The sequence below is a fragment of the Balaenoptera acutorostrata genome, chromosome 16 (genome assembly GCF_949987535.1).
Source record: "Balaenoptera acutorostrata chromosome 16, mBalAcu1.1, whole genome shotgun sequence".
NCBI classification, from domain to species: domain Eukaryota; kingdom Metazoa; phylum Chordata; class Mammalia; order Artiodactyla; family Balaenopteridae; genus Balaenoptera; species Balaenoptera acutorostrata.
Genome location: NC_080079.1, coordinates 76,353,196 through 76,380,548, shown reverse-complemented (window position 1 = coordinate 76,380,548; position 27,353 = coordinate 76,353,196). Strand labels below are relative to the sequence as shown.

At 36.2% G+C, this 27,353-nt stretch overlaps 1 protein-coding gene across 6 annotated transcripts in view; it reads left to right on the top strand.

Annotated features, from left to right (window-relative positions):
- Positions 1-27,353, top strand: part of ARID4B (AT-rich interaction domain 4B) — a 132,558-nt gene that overhangs the window by 42,372 nt on the left and 62,833 nt on the right. For all 6 annotated transcript variants that reach the window (XM_057531041.1, XM_057531043.1, XM_057531042.1 and 3 more), the window contains exons 3-7: positions 7,371-7,481; positions 10,042-10,107; positions 14,859-14,949; positions 17,366-17,445; positions 22,388-22,479. In XM_057531041.1, coding sequence (XP_057387024.1) covers positions 7,371-7,481; positions 10,042-10,107; positions 14,859-14,949; positions 17,366-17,445; positions 22,388-22,479 — 440 coding nt within the window. The remainder of the gene's footprint in view (positions 1-7,370; positions 7,482-10,041; positions 10,108-14,858; positions 14,950-17,365; positions 17,446-22,387; positions 22,480-27,353) is intronic.

Genomic DNA, 27,353 nt, shown 5'->3' with positions numbered 1-27,353 from the left:
CATTTTCCTTTTTCTGCATTTATTTATTTATTCATCATTCATTCATGTGTTTGTCAATATGGACTCAGATGCGAGTTTTACTGAATGGGTTATAATTTATTATATAAATTATATAATTTATTATATAAATTACAGTAGAATACACACATCTTGAGTCATTCAGTTGTTTTTTTTTAAAATTCATTTATTTATTTTTGGCTGTGTTGGGTGTTCGTTTCTGTGCAAGGGCTTTCTCCAGTTGCGGCGAGCGGGGGCCACTCTTCATCGCGGTGCGCGGGCCTCTCACTGTCACGGCCTCTCCCGTTGCGGAGCACAGGCTCCAGACGCGCAGGCTCAGTAGTTGTGGCTCACGGGCCTAGCTGCTCCGCGGCATGTGGGATCTTCCCGGACCGGGGCACGAACCCGTGTCCCCTGCATTGGCAGGCGGATTCCCAACCACTGCGCCACCAGGGAAGCCCCGAGTCATTCAGTTTTGACATACACATACATCCCTAACAGGATATCAGGACAACCAATATTTTTTTTTTGATGCTCAAACTTTCCCCCCTTTTGGCCAGTAGTAGCCCTTCAAGGTGGCTCCTGTGTCCCTTTGAAATGTCTGCATTATTTTTTGAGCATTTCCTTACTTTCTGGCACAAGATATTTTACATTCTTCTTGTACTTTCCCTGCCCAACTTTGAAATTAGCCATTTCTCCAAGGATTCCTGGTTCCTTTTAATGTAGGATGGGTTTTAGAAATCAGGATATACGCCACTGATAATGCTTTTTGTTTTTTTTGTTTTTCAACTTCTGACATTTTCATTTAACACATTGATTCTGTTTCCATGTCAGAGGAATCAAATGCCGCCAGGGAAGTGGTAGAGTGGCTCTTGTTTCCCACTTGGGGAGCCTGAAAATCAAAGAAGTAAGAGTAGTCAGAGTTGAGCTGTCAGTTGTTCTTAGTGGAGAGAGTTAGGAAAATATATGGATGTATATATGCACACACACAGACATACAAATATATATGCACATACACATATACATCTATAACTACGTGTTCATTTTTGTGTGTGTATATAATACATATGTATATATATAATATCTATGTTGTATATATGTAATACAGCCATGAATTCATATTTCTAATTCCATTCCAATACCTTAGACTTCTTTTTAGCCTTGCCCCTGCCTTTTAAATTTCTTTGTCAGTGAGAAAAATGGCCCCAACTATCCTCAATATATTTACTTACTTGATCATTCAGTTTACTTACTTGGCCACTGTAACAAATCTTCCAACCCTGCTGCTCATTTCCTCCGTCCCTGCTTAGCTCCCAGAATGTTCTCAGCCACAGAGCCTGCCTGTGCTTCCACGTGGCTCCCCCAGCCTCCTCCTCACCACCTTGTATACTCAGCATCTGTCCCTTAGCTCCTGTCCCCAGTACTCACCCCTCACTACCCCATGTCCTTAAAGCGACATGAAAAGGAGGAGAGGGAATGGCTCCAGAGAAGATTTTAAAGTTAGATTGCACAGTTTTCTTATTTTCCTCAATGTACTCGTTTTTTGGTATGTCCTAAAAAATTACGTGTTTTAGTTTTAAGCGTAGTTTTAAAATGATGTACCCTTTGGTATATACATGCGTTTTTCATTCATTCATCTGTTGGAATTATCTGCATGATTGTTTTAATGCCTCCTTGGGATTGTCATAAACAAAAAGATTGTTTTCATAGCTTTGTTGTCACACTGTGAGTTTAAATACATTTATTTAGTGAGGATTTTAGCATCAAATTTAATATCTTGCGTTCTGATTCTCTTGGCTGCATTGGCACTGCCTTAGTAACCAATTTGAATGCTTACTGTTTTTAAAAACCTACCTCAATAAAATGTCATCTAGCATGTTTTGCTTTTTAAAAAATAGATCTTGAATAACTGAATATTTCTTAGGCAGTGTCAACATTAGCCATTTGAAGCATTCATTCAACTGTTATCTTTCTGAAACTTGTATATTTGGTGTACTGTAGCCCAAGGCACATTAGAGATTACTGTTGATTCATTTGGGTACTTATATATTTCCATGGCATTTTGGCTTCTTGAAGGATTATTATCCATCAATATCTAATTTAAAAATTGCTTACACTTTTAGTGTTTCCATGGAATTCAATGGTTTTTAGGTGCCAGTTAGGACATTTGGTAGATTGACTAGAAAAATAATTGTTTAAGCAATGCTGGGATAAGTATGAGGTAATTGTTGCCTTGACAACTGGAAAACTGTTATGTTTGCTAAACAAAGGGATGGTAATATAGTAGTTTAATTTCTTTTTTGGCATGGAGGTGCTATATAAAAACATTTTATTTTAGCCTCTGAGATGGTCTGTATTTTTGACCAAAATCAGAAAAGCAGAACAAAGAGAAGGTAAGAGTTTTGTTTTATTTTTTTTCCCCTGGTGATATACATGTACATACACCTAACAGGGTTGGTGTTGGTCAAAGCAATCTTGGTAAACCTGCTGGCATGATTCTTTGTATATCTCTGCACTGGCTCACAGTACAGTAGCCTCAGAATAGGTGTGTATAGTCTTGACTTTGTCTTTCTGCCACACTAAAAGACTGTGATAGACTTTGTGGAGCAGCCCCACAAACACTTCACCTCTCTTGCTACTAGAATTCAACTTGATTACTTTATTTCGGAATTGAATAGGGGGATAATATTTTAAACACCCGTCCCCCCATATACACAATTATACTGGCATCTGTTCTGTTTATGTGGGATCTCTTTGGTGTAGGACTCAAATTTTTTTTAAACTCACAATTGTACCCCAGATTATTGAGTAATAATAACAGCCTTTATTTGGTATTGTATGCTGGGGTCTGTTCTAATAAGCACTTTACATGTAGCAAGCATTTCAGTCTTCATCCCTGTGAGATAGTCACTATTTATTATATCTAGAGGCAAGGTCATCTGGCTACTAAGTGGTAGATTTGAACCTAAGCATCTAATTCAAGAACCTGTGCTCTTAATTACTGTATTATACTGACTCTCATTAATAGAGTCATTCCAAGTGCACTGGAGAATATAGACAAGTATTAATACGAACGTTCAAAAAAACCCATAATCCCATACTTTGAGTATTATAATTGAGTTGATAATTGTGGGAGTCACATTATGAGTATATAGGGGAGTTACTGTACAGTTCTGTCTTCTTTTTTATAAGTTTGAAATGTTTCTTAGTATACATTTTAAAAAGCAAAGGCTACATGCCAATTGTAAAAAACAAAAAGGAACCTTTTTTTTTTAGAAAAAAACAGGAAGACATACTTCAGATAAAATGTTTTTATATACATACCCCTCCTTTCCACTCCCTTTCTCATAGGTTAATCCCCCTTTAACAGTTGTTTTTATCTTTAATATGTATGTTTTTTCTATATGTATAGTATAATGTATATATTTTTATTTCTGCATTTCTAGAAGTAGAAAAAGTATAATACTTTAAAGACATATACATAGTACCAATTATCCTGTATTATGTTCTCATTAGATTTAATGCTAAAAAATATTGTATTCTGAGGAGTATTGACATTAGTTGAAAAAGTGAGAAAAGTGGTTTAACTTTCTTTTTACACTGACTTATGGTGAGCAATCATTTAAAATGAGGTTTTGCCTTTCCCATTTTAAAAAGGAAAAAAGGAGGAGGTGCCAATTCTGAATTTACATTGGTTTAATGACTTATTTGCCCACATTCAGTGTTTCATAATAGTAATTGTGAATAGTTAAATACTTCTGTACTTTCTAATACTGGCCCCATTTTCCTGTTGTGGAAACTGAAGTTTAGGGAGGTTCAGTAGCCTATGAAGACTCATGTAGTTAGCATAAGTAATAGAGCTGGGATTAGGACCTTGTCTTTTGCTTTGAAAAACTGTGCTATATTAGTCTCACATTACACTAATGATAGAGTGATAATTTATGGTCTGCTAAAATTACATATACAAATATGACCATGTAGGTTGTGAGTTTCATTTGTTTTTTCTGTAGAAATTCATACTTTGGTTAGCATAGTTTCACTTCTAGACAATTACGTGTCTCAGAGTATCCTATTCTGACCATCTTTGTAATAACCTTAGTCCTTTGACATAGGCATGTTAAACAAATGTATACAGAGTTCAGATTATTTTATTCATCTAATGATGAGAAATTAGGGACAGAAAAGTAACTTACCTAAGATGATACCAAAAAAAAAATACAGGCAGAAATTAAGATCAGAACATAGACCTTTGCTTTTCCTATGCTCTTTTTGAGAAATTAACCCTGCTCTAACAATGTATTTAGCAGGTTTTTGTTAGACTTTGGCTTCCCTTTGCAAGTATTTTTGTAACAGACACTTTCTTTATATACCTTGCTGATTCCTTTTCATGTGTTCTAGCTTGAAGGAAGGAAAATATTACCCTTCAAAAATAATAATTTGCCCTCATGATATTTGAGCTAATTATTACTCTTTTCTGTCAACATGGATTTTCATGTTAGTAAGGATGTAGGATGGGGCTTAGTTTTGGAGGAAAAGTTCCCTTTCTCAAATTCAAGATGAATAAGTCTGTTCGTTAAGCATGTTTATAGTTTGCTAGGGTTGGAATGTTGCCAGTGTTTGTTGAATATTAAATGAAAAGAAAACATAAATGGGTTTCTGTATACTAGTAGTCTAAATATATTACTATCCTATTCCCCCCGCCCCTTTTTGGTTCAAAATTCTTTATAATAAAAGTACCTAAAAAGCTTATCACTTCTTTTTTTTTTTTTTTTTAATCACTTCTTAAATATTTATTTGTTCCTGAGTAGGCACAAACATGCACTTTTAGATGATCTCTTTTTCTCTTCTACATTTCAGAATTTCTGGTTCTACATTTCAGAATTTTACTGGCTAATAAGACAGGAAGTGTTAATGGGAGAGGTTGCAAGTTGTGGAGGGTAATGAACCTTATGGTCATGATGAGTGCCCCTCCATTTGGGCTTGTCTAGCAGTAACACACAATACCAATTGAACCACAAAGTGGATTGGTATCTTTTGGAAATTTTCCTAAAATTTCTGGGTGAAGTGCTGTGAGTCCCTTTCATATTCTTGCTAAAATAAAGCCACTAGCTTGTCTGGAATTTATTCAAAATTTTGACCTGGGAAGATGATATTTTAAGAGGGCTAATCTGTAAAGTAGAAATGCATTTATTAACTTTAGGTGCAAGAGCAGTACAAAGTTATCAAATCGTAGTTAATTAATGATATCAACAGATTTTAAAAGTAATAATGCAGAAATGATTACCTTTCTATGAGGGTACACTTCTGTTATGGCATAAATAAATTGAAATATAGGCATTTTCCTAAGTAGATTTAAGAAATCATATACTTGATATGTTCTGAGGTTTTTTTTTTTTTTTAAATACTGTTCATGAAATACATAGAATGTGAGGCAAATGGCCATTAAGGAGGGTGACCTGATACTTCTAGTTGTTGCACCCTTGTTTTGGTTTGTGATACCTCCCCACCTTTCAAAAAGTTATTAAAATTGTTTGATATATTTATGGTCACTTTTGTTATAGCATTAGAATTCTTTTTTTGAGATAAATCTCTTCTAGGTGTATTAACCACAACTATTAGGGATGAATTTATTTTAAGATCCAAATGAAATTGATGTATTCATTATTTATTGCTGTATAACAGCATTTTCCACCTTACGGTCTGTGGAATTTCTGCAGGATGTTAATAGATGTTAATTTAAGAAAGGTTCTTTGGGGGCTTCCCTGGTGGCGCAGGGGTTAGGAGTCTGCCTGCTGATGCAGGGGACACGGGTTTGATTCCTGGTCCGGGAGGATTCCACATGCCACGGAGCAACTAAGCCTGTGCGCCACAACTACTGAGCCTGTGCTCTAGAGCCTGCGAGCCACAACTGCTGAAGCCCACATGCCACAACTACTGAAGCCCGTGCACCTAGAGCCGTGCTCCGCAACAGGAGAAGCCATCACAATGAGAGGCCCGTGCACCACAGCGAAGAGTAGCCCCCGCTAGCTGCAACTAGAGAAAGCCTGCATGCAGCAACGAAGACCCAATGCAGCCATAAATAAATAAATAAAATCTATTAAAAAAATTTTAAAAATTAAAACGGTTCTTTGGACAAATAGATTGGGAAATGATGAGGCAGAGTAGGAATTCATTCAATGAACTGATTTTCCCAAACTCCCAACTCTGTTTCTTTCTGGTGGAGCATCTTGGAATATTAATATTTCTTGTAAAACACTTTGGGAAAAGTTACTTACATAATCTTTCTTTGGCTGTAGAATTGATTAATATAAGTAGAACTCTTTAGAAATAGATCCTGTGCAGAAAAGTACCTGATTATAAAAAGAGCAGCTAGATTAGGACTATTAAAAATTAAATCACAAGTGAGGAAACTTAAAATAATATTTATTGTAGACAGGAAGTGAACAGTGAACTCATGCCAAAGCAGTTGAGACATTTTGGCTGATTTTTTACTTCAGATTTTTCAGACTGGATTTCTTCATGTCGTTTTCATCAGTAGTTTGAATGCATATGGGTTTCCCCCACCCCTTTTATGCTGTTCTACCTTAGCATTGTCTAGATAGGTATATAACAAAGCTATTCTGAATTTGGGTGGCTGCCAAGATATAGCCTAAATATTAAAAGAAATTTTCTTAGACTGTGTTTTAAGGATCTGCCTTTTCTTTCAGTGGTCATTTAATAAAAAGTTTTGAATGAATGGGTGGTTGGAGGGGTGGATGGAATGATATACTTGGACCATATGTATTTTATATAGAGAAAAAAGGTGGCTTTATCTTTTATAGATGTACATTTTAGTACATTTAAATAGGCTTTATGATATGTATTTTACTTTTTTTTTTTAAAGGAACCATTTTGAGATATGTCAGAGCACACGTTCCTTTTTTTTTTTTTAATTTTATTTATTTATGGCTGTGTTGGGTCTTCATTTCTGTTCGAAGGCTTTCTCTAGTTGTGGCAAGCAGGGGCCACTCTTCTTTGCAGTGCACGGGCCTCTCACTATTGCGGCCTCTCTTGTTGCGGAGCACAGGCTCCAGACACGCAGGCTCAGTAATTGTGGCTCACGGGCCCAGTTGCTCCGTGGCATGTGGGATCTTCCCGGACCAGGGCTCAAACCCGTGTCCCCTGCATTGGCAGGCAGATTCGCAACCACTGCGCCACCAGGGAAGCCCTTACTTATTTTTAAGTTAGAGTATTTTATAGATTGTTTTTGTTAACAATACATTCATTTATTACAACTTTTATAGCTGGAACAGGATTAGATCTGCCATTCTGAGGTCTGATTTTGGGAAAGAACTAGGAAGTTTAAATCTAATTATATTTGTTTGCATTTTTAGGCCCTTGATGAACCTCCCTACTTGACAGTGGGCACTGATGTGAGTGCTAAATACAGAGGAGCCTTTTGTGAAGCCAAGATCAAGACAGCAAAAAGACTTGTCAAAGTCAAGGTACAGTATATGTAGATTTTCTAAATTATATGTTTAGTATTTGATGCTTAAACTTTTACTGGTAAGTATATTTAAGAATTTTTTTTTTCTGCAAGATGAGTTTTTAGTTTCTAGGAGTAATGATTGTAAAAATACCTGAAAACAAAGCATTACTTGTGATTTTATTCCAATTGGAATGAAGTTAGATGATCACAGTTGGTATTTTGAACGCCATTTCGCTACAGACTTGGTATTGTTTGTATTGTTAGCCTTTCAGAACTGGAAAGGACCTTAGAAGTCATGTAGTTTAATTCCTTAATTTTATTGTAAGAAAAATGAGGCTCAGTAAAGGGTTAGTGATTTCTCCAAGGCCATTATGGCAAGTTAGTGGCAGAATGGGAATTACCATAGTACATCAGTTTTAAGACTCGCTCCCCATTTTAACCATGAAATTGAGATGTGATTTATAATTGATGATGGTAGATCTAGTTGTTGGTTCCTTATCCTCTACTTTTCTTGAAAAATCTTCCTAATAATTGTTAATTATTTATTGAGTGGCAAACTGCAGGAGGGAAGGAGGATGGGGATATGAGAATAACCCGATCTCTATTTTCAAGGGGTTTATAATCCACATTAGCAGATACCCCATAAAATACTGGTTTGAACATCACTGGTTAAACCGGCCGTAGAGATTTTGTACCTCAGGGGAGCGTGTCAGAGTCTCTTCGGGAGCTTCTTCCATGCTTGTATGCTTAGGTTCCTTCCTTATGCATGGACATGTTGAAAAAAGCTTCCTGGGTGGTTCTAATTTACACTGCCAGTTAAGAACCATTGTGATAAGGCCTTTAAATTAAACATAAGCCTGTAGGATGCTATTCTTAGCCCCCCACCCTGTCTTTAGTTTTCGCATGCTTGGTGCGCATGAGCTCTTACAGTGGCCTTTCCTATTCCCGACTTCGTATAGTGGTGTTCCCTGAGCACTCATTTTTTGCCATTACTATCTTAGAGATGAAGAGAAAGCTTTTTATCAGTTTTCTCACTCTTTCAGACAGAGCTACTGCTAGCACATGTAACACCTTAACATGAATTAGACAAAAATCTCTCCCTGCTGGTAGAGACCCTCCTTAGCAGAGCTTGGCCTACAGATGACACTTTTGTGCTGGTTAGAAATGGTGTTCCTTTGGGCAGGAGCAGTCTTACTCCAGGACCCATGCTTCACTGGATTTTAGCTGCGATTTATAATCTCAGCTGGGTGTCTCTGTAATGAATGAACCAGCAAAATGACACATAGCAGTCCTGCCATTTCTTGCTGTCATTGAAAGGAAGAAAACAGTCTATACTGCTTCTGCTGATCGCACAGAGTGCCAGCCAGTACCTTGTGCCTTGTGTCTTGTAAGTAGTGGCTATGTAAAATTTGTTGTTAGTTTTTTGGGCTGCTCTAAAAATCTGTTTATAATTCAAAGCTAATGATTTTCTCAACAGATAAGGTAGTGTATTTCTATATCAGTTTAGTTAGTTTATGATTCAGAGTTAATACATTTTTCTGGGGAAGAAGAACAACACTTCTTCCCCATCAGTTTTCATTTATTGAGCGTTTACTACATGCCAAGCACTATATCAGGTATTGAAACTCTAATATTAAGACTTGGTCTCCATTCTTAAGTGGCTTACAGCCTAGTGAATGACGCAGATACCTAAACACATAATTTAAATAAAGTGTAGTAGTGTGTTGTGTGAGACAGAAATACCTGGGATGCTGTGAGTACAGGACATCTCCTTTCATAGCTGGTTTTTGACCCTGTTACCTAAATTGATCACCACACATATCAGATAAGACCACATTAATGGTTCAATCCCTGTAAGAACTCTTGCTTCGTATAAGGAAAACAACCTTTTCTATACAGAGTACTGGAAGCTATTTTGTTTTTTACCAACTAATTAAATATTTAAACTTGATCCCTTTATTTTAACTTACCTCACATCTGGTTTCCCATTCTCTGATTTCTGTGCTGATACAGAGGGAGAGTACAGTAAAGTTCTGGATCTAGTTGGCCTGAGTTTGCATCTCAGCTCCACCATGGTACTAGTTCTGTGATCTTGGACCAGTTACTTACACTTTCTGTTCCTCAGTTTTCTTATCAACAAAATGGGAATAATCATACCTACCTAATATGGTTGTTGTGAAGATTATATGTTTGATGCTTGAGCCTGATACTTGGCTGTCAGTAAGTGTTTTTTGCTACTGCTTATTATTAAGCAAGGCCTTCACAAAATGGTAGAGTACCTAATAGTCTAAGATCACCACCTCTTTTTTCCTTATTTTTAGGAAAAGAAATTATACAATTAAACTCACAACTAATAGTATTGAATAAAATATGATATGTAAATCGTCAAGTAAATTAGTCTGGGAAGTTTCTGTTAAATAATAAATTTTTCAGTTAATCTATGCAGGGACTGAAATATTGTATAAACTAGGCAGCCGTTTGTTTAGATTAGTCATAATAAAAATGAATTCATGCATTAACGAGCTTGTGTTGCTTTTTTTTCTTTTTTGGTGGCTAATTAAATTTATAATCTTTAGGTAACATTTAGACATGATTCTTCAACAGTGGAAGTTCAGGATGACCACATAAAGGGCCCACTAAAGGTAATTCATTTATTCATTATTATTTCTAATGCTTCAGTGGGAAACAGTAATTATCTCAGTCTTTTAAAAAATTCATTGGTTACTCTGTTACTGGGTTGATAAATATGTAATTCTCTCTGAATAGACTAATAGAAAAAAAGTAGACTTAGTGTTCAATAAAACCTATATGACGGTAAAACCTGTGTTCAGAAGTGAAATGAACATCAAGGAAAAACTGATTGCTTTTTATTTACTCATCTGTTTTGATCTCACCATGTTTCATTTATTAAAAGGGTACAATTTCCAGAAGTAATAGGTGGTGAACTAGGGATCAAGTGATGTAAGTTCCATGATGATGTGAAAATTGAGAAAACAAAACAAATCCTCAGAGCTTTTAATTCTTTGAAGCAACTACTGGCATATGACATTGTTAAAGGGTCATCAGGCAGTTATAAGTGATAAATATGTTCATATATACAGATAGTTTCATTTCTTTGCATTAGTTTTTCTTCATTGGCCAGTGAAATTAGTGCTGCTTTACTTTCCACTAGTGAGCAAGCTAAAGGGAATGTGCGGGTAGCCACTGTGTGCTGTTTGGTCCTATAGAATGTCTGAAATGGACATTGGCCTAGCTGGGTGAATTTTAAGAAATGCTAACAGAATTGAAGAGACATTTGTAGATGCAAGAAAAATCCTTTCATAATGAAGCTGTACTTTTCAGAGAACTAGATAGATGTGTGTATCCGCCAGTTTTTGCTGGTGGTTGATTTAAAAACTTTTAATTGGATCCCCAGGGCATTAGTACCTTGCATATATAGTAGGCACTATGGAGGACTAAAACTTGTAATTTTTTTTGATCTTGCCTTGTGAAAATTATTTTCCACCCTTTCTGTTTTATAGGTGCCATTTTTTTCAAATTTATTTATTTTATTTTCGGCTGCGTTGGGTCTTCGTTGCTGCGTGCAGGCTTTCTCTAATTGCGGCGAGCGGGGGCTACTCCTCATTGCAGTGCGCGGGCTTCTCTTTGCGGTGGCTTCTTTTGTTGCGGAGCATGGGCTCTAGGCATGCAGGCTTCAGTAGTTGTGGCTTATGAGCTCTAGAGCGCGGGCTCAGTAGTTGTGGCACCCGGGCTTAGTTGCTCCGCGGCATGTGGGATCTTCCCGGACCAGGGCTCGAACCCGTGTCCCCTGCATTGGCAGGCAGATTCTTGACCACTGCGCCACCAGGGAAGTCCCTATAGGTGCCATCTTTAATTTTACGTGCACGTGTATATCACTTGTAGGGACAAAAGGACAAAAACATGCACATGTATAATTTGATGTTAACCGCCATTTATTTAGCACTTATTAGTACATGCTATGCTAGTACTGTGCCAAGTCCTCTGCACATATTATCTTATGTAATCTTCATAAATAACTCTTTACAGAAGAGGAAACTGTGAAGGGAGGTGGGAGGTAAAGTACTCTGGCCAAAGTCTTACAGCCAGTACTGGCAGCCCAAGTTCTGATGGCCTCACAGCCTGTCACTGAAGCGTTGTGCCCCCTGGATGATCAGAACACACACATCTCCATGCCTTATTTGTGTTTTGCCTCATAAGCATACCAGCGTAGCTCTTTGCTGCCTGACTACCCGGTTCACCTGGCACAGGCTAGCTGGTGCCAACTACAAAAAATGTTCAGTGTTGCTGCAAGGGATAGGAGAGACAATTACTTTGTATCCTCAAGCCATCTTTCTCTCCTATTGCTCCAGCCTCTCTGATTGTGGCATAGTTGGTTTATTTTGCTTGTTTGGTTTTTCTTATTTATTAAAATTTTCTTTGTTTTTGATTAGGGCTTAGGACCATTTTGATTTTGATGTATGTAAGTGTATTAAATTTCGGTCTCAAAATTGTTAAAATATTTCTCTTGCCTATGGAGTTTTTTTTTGTATATAGATTTTGAATTGTTCCCTAATGTACTTTGTGGCTTTCCATCAGCTGATAGAAAGTATTAGCATTTATGTTTCTCCTAGAGGAAATAAACTTCCCATAGTGATGGTCATTTGATCTCAATATATCTTCAGTGAGTTCACATGAAAATAATACTAGACCACTTGAGTATTAAATTTAAAAAAATGTACTATGTATTTATTGACAGTAGTCCCTGGTGGTCCAGTTGTTCAGACTCTGCGCTTCCACTGCAGGGGTCCTGGGTTCGATCCCTGGTCGGGGAACTAGGATCCCGCATGCTGCACGACACGGCCAAGAAAAAAAAAAAAAAAGAAAGTTCTGTTAATTCTTCAGCATTTCCTTCCCTCTTTTGGGCATTGTGTGGGGCTGACAGTCTCTTCTGTGAACAAGTTTATTTTTGTTATCACTGCAAAGACCATATACATTTTATTTTATTTTATTTTATTTTATTTTTTTTAAACTTTGGGTTTATTTATTTATTTATTTATTTATTTATTTATTTATTTATTTTTGGCTGTGTTAGGTCTTCGTTTCTGTGCGAGGGCTTTCTCTAGTTGCAGCAAGTGGGGGCCGCTCTTCATCGCGGTGCGCGGGCCTCTCATTATCGCGGCCTCTCTTGTTGCGGAGCACAGGCTCCAGAAGCGCAGGCTCAGTAATTGTGGCTCACGGGCCCAATTGCTCCGCGGCATGTGGGATCTTCCCAGGCCAGGGCTTGAACCCGTGTCCCCTGCATTGGCAGGCAGATTCTCAACCACTGCGCCACCAGGGAAGCCCACATTTTATTTTTAATTGAGGTGTAATTGACATATAACTTTATTATTAGTTTCAGGTATACAACGTAATAGTTCAATATTTGTATGCATTGCAGAAGGATCACCACATTAAGTCTAGTTAACATCCATCACCATACATGGTTGTAAACAAATTTTTTTTCTTGTGACGAGGATTTTAAGACTTACCCTGTACTTTCAGACATGCAATACAGTGTTCTTGACTATAGTCACCATGCTGTACATTACATCTCCATGACTTATTTATTTTATAACTGGAAGTTTGTAGCTTTTGACCCCCTTCATCCCTTTTGTCCACCTGCACTTCCTTCCCAGCTCTGGCAACCACCAATCTGTTCTCTGTGTCTATGAGCTTGGTTTTTTGTTTGTTTTGTTTTTTAGATCCATGTATATGTGATATTGTATGGTATTTGTCTTTTTCTTACTGATTTATTTCACTGAGCATAATGCCCTCAAGGTCCACCCATGTTGTTGCAAATGGCAAGATTTCATTCTTCTTTATGGCTGAATTATACGCACGTGCACTTGCATGCACACACACACACATATCTTTATCCATTCACCCATCGATGGATACTTAGATTGTTTTCATATCTTTGCTATTGTAAATAATGCTGCAGTGAACTTGGGGGTGCATATATCCTTTCAAATCAGTGTTTTCATTTCCTTTGGATAAATACCCAGAAGTGAAATTGCTGGATCATACGGTAGTTCTATTTTTAATTTTTTGAAGACCTTCCATACTGTTTTCCATAGTGGCTGCACCAATTTACATTCCCGCCAGCAGTGCACGAGGGTTTCCTTTTCTCCAGCATCCTGACCAACACTTTTACTTCTTGTCTTTTTGATAATAAGCCATTCTCATTAGGTGTCAGGAGATATCTCATTGTGGGTTTGATTTGCATTTCTCTGATGATTAGTGATATTGAGCATTTTTCCATGTACCTGTTTGCCGTCTGTATGATTTCTTTGGAAAAATGTCTATTCAGGTCTTCTGCCCATTTTTTAAATTGGACTTTTTGCTTTTTTGATATTAATTTTGGAGCTGTTAATATATTTTGGATATTAACACCTTGTCAGTCGCATCATTTGCAAATATTTCTTCCATTCGGTAGGTTCTCTTTTCGTTTTGTTGATGGTTTCCTTTGCTGTGCAAAAGCTTTTAAGTTTAGTTAATTAAGTCCCATTTGTTTATTTTTGCTTTTGTTTCCTTTGCCTTAGGAGACAGATCCAAAAAAACATTGCTGCGATTTATGTCAAAGAGTGTTCTGCCTGTGTTTTCTTCTAGGAGTTTTACGGTTTCTGGTTTTTAATCCATTTTGAGTTTATTTTTGTATATGGTGTGAGAACCTCTGCCCGTTTCTCAATTGGATTGTTTGATTCTTTTCTAGCTGTTGCATTGTATGAGTTCTTTATATCTTTTGGTTTTTAACCCCTTATCAGATATGTGATTTGTGGATACATTTTCTCCCATTCGTTAGGTTGCTTTTTCAAATTTTTGATGATTTCCTTTGCTGTACAGAAGCGTTTTAGTTTGATGTACTTATAAAAACCATATAAATTTATAAGCTATATAAATTATCAGCATTTTCTTGATGAGATGAAAATATTTCAGATGATTGTCACTATTGGTACATTATAACTCATAAGGAGAACCTCAAAGTTATTTGTTAATTTTTCCCCAGCCTTCTTCAAAGAAGAGTCGTAATATGGGGCAAAGATAGTCAGTTTCACAGACAGGGACCCCCAGACCTGTGAGGGTTCCCAAGACCCTTTCAGGGAGATTGTAAGGGCAAAACTATTTTCATAGTAATACTTAGATATTATTTACCTTTTTCACTATGTTGACATTTTCACTGATGGTGCAGAAACAGTGGTGAGTAAAATTGCTGGCACCTTAACACAAATCAAATCAGTAGTGATTTTATTCTTCACCATCATGCACTCAATTAGTTTAAAAAAAGAAAGCCAGTTTTTAGTTTGTTCATTTATCTTCTTAAAGTTTTCCTAACTTTTTTTTTTTAATACTTTAGGTCGGAGCTATTGTAGAAGTGAAGAATCTTGATGGTGCATATCAAGAAGCTGTAATCAATAAATTAACAGATGCGAGTTGGTACACTGTAGGTAAGGGAATACATCTTCTTTTTAAAATATATTTTCAATGATAGTACAAATAAAGCAGATTTTTCTTGATTTACTTCCTCCCCTAGTTGCCGTACATGTTATTACTGTTAATGTTTTTTTATCTTTCCAGATCTTTAAAAAATTTATTTCATAAATATGTACATAACATATAGTTTGAAATTAGTGTATATATTATACAATTGGATTTCTAGCTTTTTTCACTTCAGAGTATATCTTACAGAAATTTTTTTTCATCTTAACCATTTTTAAGTGTGCATTTCAGTAGTGTTCAGTATATTCATGTTGTTGTGCAACAGATAAATTTTTTAAACTGCAATATTATGTTTCATAGCATTGGATGTACCATAGTTTATTTTCTCTTACTGATGATGTTGCCAGTTTTCTTGCTGTTGTAATAAATGCTGGATTGAATGTCTTTTGTACATGGACATTATTCTAATATTTCCCTAGTGTGTACATTGAGAACTAGGCATAGATTGAAGGGAAATGTCCTTTTAAAGCTGTAGTAGGTTATGAAAACTGCTTTTCTAAAAGACTGTTAATTTACACTTCCATAAACAGTATATAAGTGTGGTTGTCGTCCTAACCCTTGTCAAATGTGATGGTAGTAGTATTTTAAAATTAGTGCCCATCTGGACACAAAATAGTATCTCAGTTTTGTTTTAATATGCTCCTCCCATGATTAGTAATGAGATTGGACATATTTTCATATGTTTATTGAAAGGAACATTATTTCATTTGTATTTTCTCTCGTTTGAATTGCCAATTTATATAGTGTCTTCCCAGTCCGCTCCTTTTCTTCTTGGGAAAGTTATTGTTTTCTTATTTTCAGGGTATGAGTTTATATATTTAAATGTATAAAGGGAATGTTAACCTTTGCCACTTCAGTTGCCAGTGTTCTTCTGTTGCTTTACTCTTATCTCTGCTATCAGTTTTCAAATCATAGTCAATTTTCCTGTGGTCACCTTTTCCTTTGTCATTTTAGTTTGAGTCTTGTTTAAGAAGGCTTTCCTTCCATCAGTGTTGTAAATTTGTTTTCCAATGTATTCTTCAATTTAAAGTTCTATTTTTTGTTTTACAAAGAGCTTTTTATTTCACCCACAGTTTTTTTGAACATTCTGAAATATGATCAAATACTATTTTTTTCCAAATTGATGACAGAGTAATTATCCCAGTATTATTTATTGAATGGTAAAAATTCTTACTGTGTAATGATCTCAGAGATGAGAGTAAACATCTAGTAAAATGTCTTTGGTGATGTCAGAATTTGATGGAGCTTTCAAATAGTACTGATGAGTTTTGTGGTATGAGAAAAAAAACCTAGTGGAGAGGGAAAATTTGATTTTGAAGCGTAAGGATATATTTGCATTTGTGTAGGTTACAAGACTGAGCAGTTCTGTGTAGTTAAGTCTGTTTGATAATTAGGCGTGATAGTCTTATAAATGTGGCACTTTTATCATTGACTATTTTAGTTACTACATTTTAAAAAAGTACGAAGCGTTATTTATCCAGTCTCATGTGATGTAAAAGCTCACATTATATATAAGAACTTAATTTTGTTTTTTTTGGCAAAAACCTCTGTTTATAAAATCAAGGCCTGGTAACTTTATTTAAAATAGAGGTACTCTCTTCCCGTGATTTGTGAGGAATGTAGTATATGCTAAAATTATATCATAAAGTATACATCTATTCTGTGTATATATAAACTTACAACAAATTTGCTGGGACATTTTAGTACTTTAAATAAGTAGTTTTCAAGTGAGAGCAAATTGGCCACCCAGGGAACATTTGACGATATCTGGAGACGTTTTTGGTTGTCACAACTGGGAAGGGGGTGCTGCTGGCATCTCGTGGCTGGAGGCCAGGGATGCTGTTAAATATCTCACAGTGCACAGGTCCCCATGACAGGCCCCGTCTGGTCCAAAATGTTAGTAGTGCTGAGGTTGAGAAACACTGCTTTAAATAATAAAAATAGGGTAAGTTTTGGGGGCAGTCTGAATATATAAACTTGTACTGTTATTTTTTGTTTCTTAGGTAGATTTGTCAGTATTTACCAATAGGAAAATTTGCTTTTTCTTTACCATATTGAGAAGGATTAATCAGCATTTAAAAGGTTTCTTTCTGAAATGCTAACTTCTTATTTTCATTTGATGTTTTCTGTTCCAGGGAAGGTGTTTTCATTACAGGTATATTATTTTTTTTCCCCTAGAAATTGGAAAACATACTCTACACTTGAAGTTGTTTGTTACAAAACTTAAAATGTGTACTGAATTTCAGATCTAATCTTTTAAAACAATAGCTCTGTTTGCACTGATAAAGTTAAATGATAATTTATGTCATTTTGTTAATCTTTGAAAAACCCTTCAGTAGTTGCCATTTCTACCTCTTCTCACAGTTTTTGATGATGGAGATGAGAAGACACTGAGACGGTCTTCACTGTGCCTGAAGGGAGAGAGGCATTTTGCCGAAAGTGAAGTAAGTAATCACTTAACGAATGAACACGTCCTAGTATTTAGTATCGGGGGCAGTAAAGTTTTGCTTTCTCAACTCAAGCAGCTTACTTGTTAATCAAGAAAATTCGTTAATACATAACAGCATGAGAGTGTAGTCTGTGAAACCTGTTTAAGGCCTTGTGTTTGAGTACCAGGTTCTCTGTGGGTTTTTTTGTCTAAAAAAAAATGTATTTTAACATTTGTCCATGAAGAAAGAAACAACGGGATTGTTTATTACCCTTAGGCAACTTTTTTATAGAGTCCTTTAATTTGTAAATAATTGTAGAAAAGAGATGTCTCATTTGTAATCTACTTGAACCCCATCATCATTAAAGGCTATGTAGATACTGCAAGCCATCCCTAACTACTACTGCTGCCAGCCACTGACATTTACTATAGCCTCTCCTTGAAGAAGGCTTGCCTGACTGCCCTTTCTAAAATACTCCCTTCCATTCCTCATAACTCTTTAAGGTTGGTTTAGTTTTCTTTATAGCCCAGATCATTCTCACCACCAAAATATGTATATGTGCTTAATTATTTATTGTCTGACTTCCTCACTAGAATGTGTCTCAGTGGCAGAGATTTTGTGTGTCTTCTTCACCACTTTGTTCCCAGTTCCTAGAACAGTGCCTGGCACAGAGTAGGAACTGAATAAACATTAGCTGGATGAATAAATGAAGTGTTCATATTTGCCAGGGACTTTGCTTAGTGCTTTACGTACATCCTTGCATTTACAACATTATGAGGGAGATACAATGCTTATCTCCAACTCAGAGTTGATGAAAGTGATGCTCAGAACTGGTTCTCAAACCAGCACTTTCTAGCACCAAAATCATGCTCTAAAATTGAAAGATGTTATTAAGTTACTAAGAGTGGAGGGTTCACAAAGTTTTGTAAATCAGTAACTTGCAATTCCGAATTTTAAAAATGGACATATTTGTTGCAAATAGTGTTATGTTCTCTAGTCCAGCCTGTGAATATTAATTAATGCACAGTGTGGCCAAACCAAGATTTCTTTTTTCTAGTAACTATTTAGAACAGTGTTTTTGTGGGGAATTTTAATATTTCTTTTAAATTATTAGACTTTCTTTGTTATTTTCCCTTTTTTGTTTTTTTGTTATTTTCCCTTCCTGTAAATGATTGAATTCCCATTTCAACTCAGAATTTGGGACAGATTCTCTGTATTATGATTCTGGCCTATCTTTTCAGTCTCATACTCTGCTATTTCCCTGTGTACTTCTGACTTATAAGACTACTTCGTGTTTCCAGATTATGGCTCATACTTTCTTTTCTTGGTTTCTGCTGAGCCCTGCTCTTTTCAAGGCCATGAAAAATGCTTCCTCCTTCATGACTGTCTTTCATGAGCTCTCTAACCAAATTTGATCTCTATATCCTTTGATGCTTTTCCACTTCTCTTATTTTTATTTTATGGTCTTTTTGGTTACTTTTATCATTTTTTCTATAAAATTGTAAGCTGTTTTGGCGGAATAGCCACGTTTTTGTCATCTTGATGGGCTTTCCTTTTCCCAGTAGTGTTTTCTACACAAAAGCCTTCAGTAAATATTTAATGAATTAATTGTGAAAGTTTAAATATAGGAAATAGATATAGCTTTGGACAAGTACAGTGAATTTGGCTTCTTACACTGATGAAGTAACAGAATTCTTTCTGAGTTTATGTAATTCTTAGAAATAATTTCATTTCCCTTAGTTAGAACATGTGATAATTATGGTAGGTTAATGAATATGGGGACTTGAAGACTTGATTTTTTTTCACCTAAGTGAAGGTATATGTCTTATGTATTTAATCCAGAGAAATATCGAAGATACTAATTTTGTATTTGCCAGGAGAATTGTAAGTTGGAATTGTTCATAAGACAGTTGTAGTATAAAGGCTGAAGCAATAAGAGCAAGTAGCTCAATGTATCCTTTTTAACTTCAGGAAGGATCGGTTTTACTGTGTGTGGCTGTATGTGTTGAACTTCATGTTTTGCTAGAGGGTATTGGAATACTGGTGTATTATTCCTTACCCATTGCCATATGCCACATGCTATGCTAGGTACTGGGGGTACATGGGTAAGCTAAGTAGATGTGGAATTTTTCCTTGGGTAACTTATTTTTGCTTCTGAAGGAGACAAAGCATTAATTAATCAAAAATATAAAATTAATCAAAAATATAAAAATATAAAAATTTAAGGGTACTAGGCGCTCTGGAGACTTGGCGGTAGTTAATCTACCATCTATGTACATTCTTTCCCTTATTTGATATTTCTGCTATTTTCAAAAAACAGTTTCAATTTTTTGGAAGTTTGCTCAGAGAATTGTTATTATTACTAATAACTTTGGCCTTTGAGTGAAAAGCCACGTCACACTTGGCAGTATTTGGGGTCACTAATCCCATTAATAAGCTGCATACCTAAACAAAGACTTAAATTCAAGATTTTCACAGTAAGAGATCACAATAAGCGGGTCAGTCAGTTTGAATTCCCACACCAAAATCACTGGTCCTAGCAATAACCAGCTTAGTGAGGGTGTTGCCTATTTCCTGACATCTGTTGGAGTGTTTGGGTATTTCTATAGAGCATTCATAATTTGAATATTATCCAAAAGTAGTTTTATCAGCTGATATTCTCTCTGTGCGTTTACTACATGCAGTTGAAAACTCTGAAGAAAATTTAGATGAACTCCCAGCTCCATATTTCCTGCAGCCCATTTTAGGTAACAGGGCTATCGGCGTGTTTCCACCAGGCCTGTGGAATTTTCTTTGAGCCTTTGATATAGCCAGGAGTCTCTGGCTTTGCTTTGTTGGTTTGAGACAAGACAAAGTCTACCCTTACTCTTTTCTTACCTACCTTACCTACTCTTACTCTTTTCTGTCATGTGTAATAAAGGTGTTCCTGCTTTCCAGGATTGGGGCCAGGGACAGGGATATTGCTTCCTATTGTTCTAATTCTTTTTTACATACTAGGGAGAGATTGTAGTTTATTTGAGAATTCCTATATGTGATTCCTAGGTAACTCTTCAGAAATCCTGGATATTTTCTTTCCTAAATCAAGTGAAATGACTAGCAGATACTGAAAATAGAAATCACAGTACTTAATAGAAATCTCTGCTTTCAAGAGAGCAGCCTTAATTTTAGGGGAGGGGCATTTAATTCTTTTGTTAGCTTTACAGAAAGTGAAGCCAAATTAATTTATTTTTCCTGTTTACCAAATACAGTACTTTGAAATTTTCACCCTTGGGAAGCATAATTAGGAGTTAATGACAGGTCATTTCTGAAGAGGTTTTGTCTGGCATATTATTGTATTTGGGCCAGCTTTTGCCTCCACATATTTTTTAAATGCCCGACTTACAAACTAAATTTGAAAGGTTAGATTTTCAGCCCTATAAAAGTTACGATTTTTGTCTGTCATTACTGCCTTTTTCTTATACTGTATTCTTTGTTGTTGGATATCTATATGTACCTTAAATATATTTACATATATTCTAACAAATTATGCAAAATAGATTAATATGCTTCCCCCTTTCATGTTTTAGTTCATTGTTGTTTCAACAAAATTATCTCAGTTTTAAAAATAAAAGTTAAAATTTTTCTTTTAAATATTAACATTAGTTTGTATTTAGATATTTGATCTTTAAGTTGATGGACACCCTTTTATATAACATTCTTGTTTGTAACTTTGAGAAGTCTTTGTCCTAAGTAGTTCCTCACCCTCACTTCCACTCTGACAGTTTTCCTGGGCTCTTTAGTTCCCCTTGTGTTCATAAAAGTATCTGCAATAGCAAAGGTTCTGATGGAGGGATAAAAGGAATAGTAACTGTGGAAAATCATTAAGATGCAGAAAAAGTAAGAATATTACCAACATTGATATTCAGAGAATTAGTTGGGATAGCATCTTCAGATTGATACCTTAACTTTTTAGATATATAAACCTTTTCAGGAAATAGTGGCACAAAAAATCCAAGAAGTCTCTGATATGGAGAAATGAAGGGATTTCAGAATCCCTTTTTCTTCCTTCTGCTTTTAACCAACAACCAATTCCTTCCCTGGAAATCATTATTTTTGAATGGGGTGAGGGACAAAAGGGTTGACATGAATTACCAGTTGATAGCAAGAAAGAAGTGTTCATTTGTTGATTATTATCTTCATACCAAGCACAGTATTGGATGTTGCAGATTAAAAAGGAAGGGAAAATAAAATATTAACTGTAGAAAAACTGATTTTTACATTTTCTTCAAAGAAGGTTTCTTACAGGAAATTCCCAGGCTGTCTAGTGGTTAGGTGCTTTCACTGCTGGGGCCCGGGTTTGATCCCTGGTTGGGGAGCTAAGATCCCGCAAGCCACAAGGGGTGGGGGTGGCAGGGTCAGGGGTTGGGGGAGAAAGGTTTACTGCAGAAAATGTTTGCAAAGTCATAATATAGGGTATCTGAAGCCCTTTTTTCAAGCAGTTGATGCTTATCCTGGTAATTTCGTTTCTGTTACTTATTAAGAATTCTGTCTTGTGGATTGGGATTCCCTATATGCAAAGAAAAATTTGAGCTGCAGTTGGCCCAACCTAGGGGTTAGGTACTTGCACATAGGTTTCCTATCTCCCAAATCTGTTGTTTCCACTGAGTTTTATTTGTTTTGTTTTATATTTTAATCATTCTTAGAAGTCTGTCAATCCTCCAATAGATAATGAAATTATCTGGAGAGAACAACTAAATTTCTTTTCACTTTTTTTTTTCCAGCCATGGGCTCATTCATCTTTATTCTAATATCTTTGAAATGAGAGTTTTCTATCTTTAGGAAAGTTGTATTTTTGTCTCCCTCAGGGGAAGTTTTAAATCTCAAAATCTAAGCATATTCTTAAACTGATTTGGTTTAAAAAGAAAAAAAATAACTTGCAACGTAATAACTTTTGATGGGTTTATGTTCCTACCCACAGACATTAGACCAGCTCCCACTCACCAACCCTGAACATTTTGGCACTCCAGTCATAGGAAAGAAAACAAATAGAGGAAGAAGATCTAATCATATGTAAGTCCATTTTCATAACTGTTAGTTGAACCTGAATTCATTTCTCCTTCCAGTATTGTTTTAGTAGTTATTAATTTTAAATTGTAACTTGCAAAATGCTAACTGAATGGAAGAGTACTTTCAGACTCTTTGGCATGGGTGCTTGAGGTTCTCCATGCTCAGTCAACTTTAACAGCTATATTATTTATCTGCCTGCCATTTCTCCTTACATGTATCTTGATGTCATTGTCAAAATGGAATTAGTCAATATTTCCTGAATGATACATCCTCTGTTTTCCTGATACCATGTTTTTTATTCATGCTGTTTTTTTCTGTCTTAAATGCCACCCTTCCATGCCACCAGCTCACTCATTATTCAGTTCTTAACCAGAAATGCTCCCACATTTATGTGAGCCATTTTATGCCTCCCCACTCTTTCCTTAAAAACAGACATGTTTTTTTCTCCTCTGAGCCCTCTAAATCCTTTGCATTTATCTAATGTCATAGACAATATTTCACCTGTTACTATCATTGTCGTGTTTGTTTTCCCTTCCTAGTAATTTAAATCTTCCTGACAGCTGAACTATCTTATTTTTATGTCTTCTTACAGTTGTGACACATGTTCTACATGTTTAACAAATTACTGTCAATGAAATGTGCTTAGGCTCCAAAAGGCTTTAAATTAAAAAGGATTACAGGATCAAAGAGTCATGAAATTTCAGGTCATCAGAGAGAAAGAAACAATCTTCAAACAGTTCCAGGAAGAAAAAATAATTTATTGCAAAGGAGTGAGAAGCAGAATGGCATCAGACTTCTCAATAGTAACACTAGATGCTAGTGGTCAGTAGAATGCAGAATGGAGGAATGGAAGTTTCTATTAAAGGGAGGACTTGTTATCTAGTATGATGGAACATTGGGGGGAAATTAAAGATATGATGATAACAAATAGAGAAAAAAACAGTAAAGGCATTTAGTTACTCCCCTCAAAATTATATAAGAAAAGAACACTATATTAGTAGGATGGAGGATAGAGAGGTTGCTTAAATGTAAAAGTTAAGTCCTTAAAACAACAGGAAGTCAATACAGTAACGTCTAAAATGTATAAATATAGAAATAGCGGTGTAGGAATATTACTTAGAGATAAGGTATTAACTGTCAGAGCTGAAAAAGTTAAAAGCAGTTGCCTCCACAGAGCAGAAGAAAATGGGAGAGGATGGGGCAAGAGAATGTAGTTTTTTTTTTTTTAAAGATTACTCTTTTTTTTAAATTTTTAATTAATTAATTTATTTATTTATGGCTGTGTTGGGTCTTCGTTTCTGTGCGAGGGCTTTCTCTAGTTGCGGCAAGCGGGGGCCACTCTTCATCGCGGTGCGCGGGCCTCTCACTATCGCGGCCTCTCTTGTTGCGGAGCACAGGCTCCAGATGCGCAGGCTCAGTAATTGTGGCTCACAGGCCTAGTTGCTCCGCGGTATGTGGGATCTTCCCAGACCAGGGCCCGAACCCGTGTCCAAGAATGTAGTTTTTAATTTATTCTGTTGGAGGATAAATTGTTTAAAAACGATTTTGAATATTTTACTCAGATAAAATTTTTAAAAATTTAATGTGCCTGAGCCAAATATTGTCAGAGTAGCTATTAAAAATATTGAATTGAATTATTGAAACTTGTAATATAAGTGAATGTTTTCATTCAAAGTAATAGAGTCAGGTATTAAATCTAATAGGGGCTAAGCTTTGGAGATAAAAATTGGGTAAGCTCTATCTCTCATATAGCTTAGTTTCAGCCTTACAGCGAACTCATGAAGGTAGGTATTATTTTTATCCCTATTAAAAATTGGGGAAATTGGCCTCAGAGACAGCAACTAATCCAAGGAACACAGGAAGGAAGCGACCAGGACTTGAACTCACCCATGTTCCATAGGCCTTTTCCCATTCAATTGATTGACTCTGTTTTGTTTAGAGTACTACAGTTACTTTCCAAATGAGTTTTAACAGGAAATAAATAATGACTCATTTGAGGGAGGAAATTAAAAGACTAATCCTTGCATTGAAAAAATATTTAATATTACTTATTTCCCTACTAGTGATTTGGGCCATGCATTTCTTTTTCTCACATAACTCCGAATATTTTAGAAAATGTTTTTCTCAATTAATAGGTGAAAAATGTCTCTCACTTGCAGTGTAACTTGCTGGTGACTTGATTATTTTTAGGATACTGAGGTTGTAACTATTATTTACTCTTCTTCGTATAACTTTGAAAATATGAGTCTTCTAGCCAGAAAGGAAAATAAATGAAAAATGTGTAATGGCATTCTTAGTATGAAAGAGTCCTCTTGTGATTACTAGATGTTATTGTGATCTAATATTGTTTTCAGTTTTTTCAGAGGGCTATTATATTGCCATAAAATACTCACTGAAGCACTTATAGGTTAAATCTTTTGACATCTCTTTGAAAATTAATAACTTCAATTGTGAATTAAAATTTTATCTACCGTTGATCATTAGGGTCTTCCTGTAGCTTTATAGTCAACTCTTTTTTTTTATAAATTTATTTATAAATAAATTTATTTATTTACTGTTTTTGGCTGCATTGAGTCTTTGTCTCTGCGCGTGGGCTTTCTCTGGTTGCGGCGAGCGGGGGCTACTCTTCGTTGCGGTGCGCGGGCTTCTCACTGTGGTGGCTTCTCGTTGTGGAGCATGGGCTCTAGGTGTGCGGGCTTCAGTAATTGTGGCAGGCGGGCTCAGTAGTTGTGGCTCACGGGCTCTAGAGTGCAGGCTCAGTAGTTGTGGTGCACGGGCTTAGTTGCTCCGCGGCATGTGGGATCTTCCCGGACCAGGGCTTGAACCCGTGTCCCCTGCCTTGGCAGGCAGAGTCTTAACCACTGAGCCACCAGGGAAGCCCCTAGTCAACTTAATTAACTATGATTGATGATGTCAGAACAGTGAGGTGTGGGTGTATTTAATGTAAAATTATTTCATTGGCAAAGATTTTCCATTTCTCTAGCTCTTGAGAGCGGAAGTGTGGCTGAGTTAAGAGTGTGCACAGTAGGGACTTCCCTGGTGGTCCAGTGGTTAAGACTCTGTGCTTCCGCTGCAGGGGGCATGGGTTCGATCCCTGGTCGGGGAACTAAGGTCCAGAATGCCGCATGACCCCCCGCCCCCCGAAATAAAAGAGTGTGAACAGTGGAGCAAGATGGCATGGGTTTGACGCCTGCCTCTGCCACTTCTTTGCTGTGTAACCTTGGGCAGGATGCTTAGTCTTTTCATGCCTCAATTTTCTCATCTGTAAAATTGAGATAATAGTATTCCCTGTCTCTCAGAGTTGTTGCAAAGGTGAAATGAATTCTGTCCTTTAAAGGGTTTAAGTAGTAATCACTATGCAAGTACTGGATATCATCATCATGTATTGAATGAAAAAACTTTAATGAAATACTAGTATGTAACATGATTTCGTTTACATGTAAAAATGTGTTTATATGTGAGTATGTAAAAATTCTGCTTACTAGTGCTTATGTCCAACAGGAAGGACTGTTTTTGGCTATATTTTATGAATTTAAAAACAGTATTCCTGTATTGTGTATTATATACATATTATAGGGAAAACAGTTTTTGAATCAAGAATTCTTTTAATTTTGAAAAAAATTGCATCTAATATTTAGACATATTTTCCCTTTCTACAAATGTCATCCAGAAGTGTAAAAAAATTTTTTAAATAAGATAATTTATGGAATATCACATAGAATGGTCTACAAAAAGGACCAAACGGGAATTCCCTGGCGGTCCAGTGGTTAGGACTCCGTGCTTTCAATGCCAAGGGCCCAGGTTCAGTTCCTCGTCGGGAAACTAAGATCCCACAAGCCGTGCAGTGTGGCTCCCCAAAAAAAAGACCAAAAATTATAGTCTATTAAAATGTCTGCTATGTTCCTTAGCTGAGGTCTCCCTGTCTTGTATATGAGAAGAAAGCATGCATTTGTCACTGAGCAAGTTTATCTTTGCTTTCTAAAGACTCTAGCATTCTGAGTTAGTGATTTTCCTGTTGAGAATCTGTGTGTAATGAAAGATTTGCTGTTGGGATCGTGCTGTACATGTGCAAAGTATGAAGGCAGGCAAAAGGTTGAGAATTACTAGTGTTGGAAATGAAGCGCAGCCCATGTGCAATCTTACTTTGCTTGCTGTTCCTTCCGCCTCACTACTGTGGTCTTTCGCACTGCCAAGAGACGTCATGATGTTCATGCTTAGTGCTTTAAGCCTTGGTGTGTAAGTGCCACAGGCAAGTACCACAGTTTAAAGTGCCCATCTCCTTAAATTACGCTTCCTCAAAGTTCTTTCTCCCCTTTCTTCAGAGTGATTTTCTGCAACAAAGTCTGGAACCTGGATCTTAAGGTCATTTATCTGACCTTCATTTCCTCTTCCATTACTCAACTCAAAAAGGTCTTCATTATGGTTCTCTGATTGCCATTTAAAATTTGTACAAAGATAAATAAGGTTATCTCTTCCCAGGATTCCCCGGACTCCACTGTTGCAATGCTTTATCACTACCTCTGTTTTCTTTTAAGAACTGTTAATCCACATACCAGTTAATCTGCCTCCAGCTATTCCAAAATTATTTTTGATACCTTCCTTTAATTGTTTTATTTATACTCTGCTTTTAATCCTAATATATTCAGATATTTTATTTTTTAAAGATTATCATCCTCTAGCTTAATATTTTAAAGCAAGTTATTGATCCTTTTGATTATGTATAACTTGAGTGAATTTTGCCCTTATAATTTACATTGTATGCAGAGGTTTTCTTTGATTCTACCTAAAGAATAGAATTCTGAAATTATAGAAGTTTTTTCCAATAACCTGGCAAAAGTATATATGCAACTGCTATTGTAGGAAAGCAGTCTACTTGC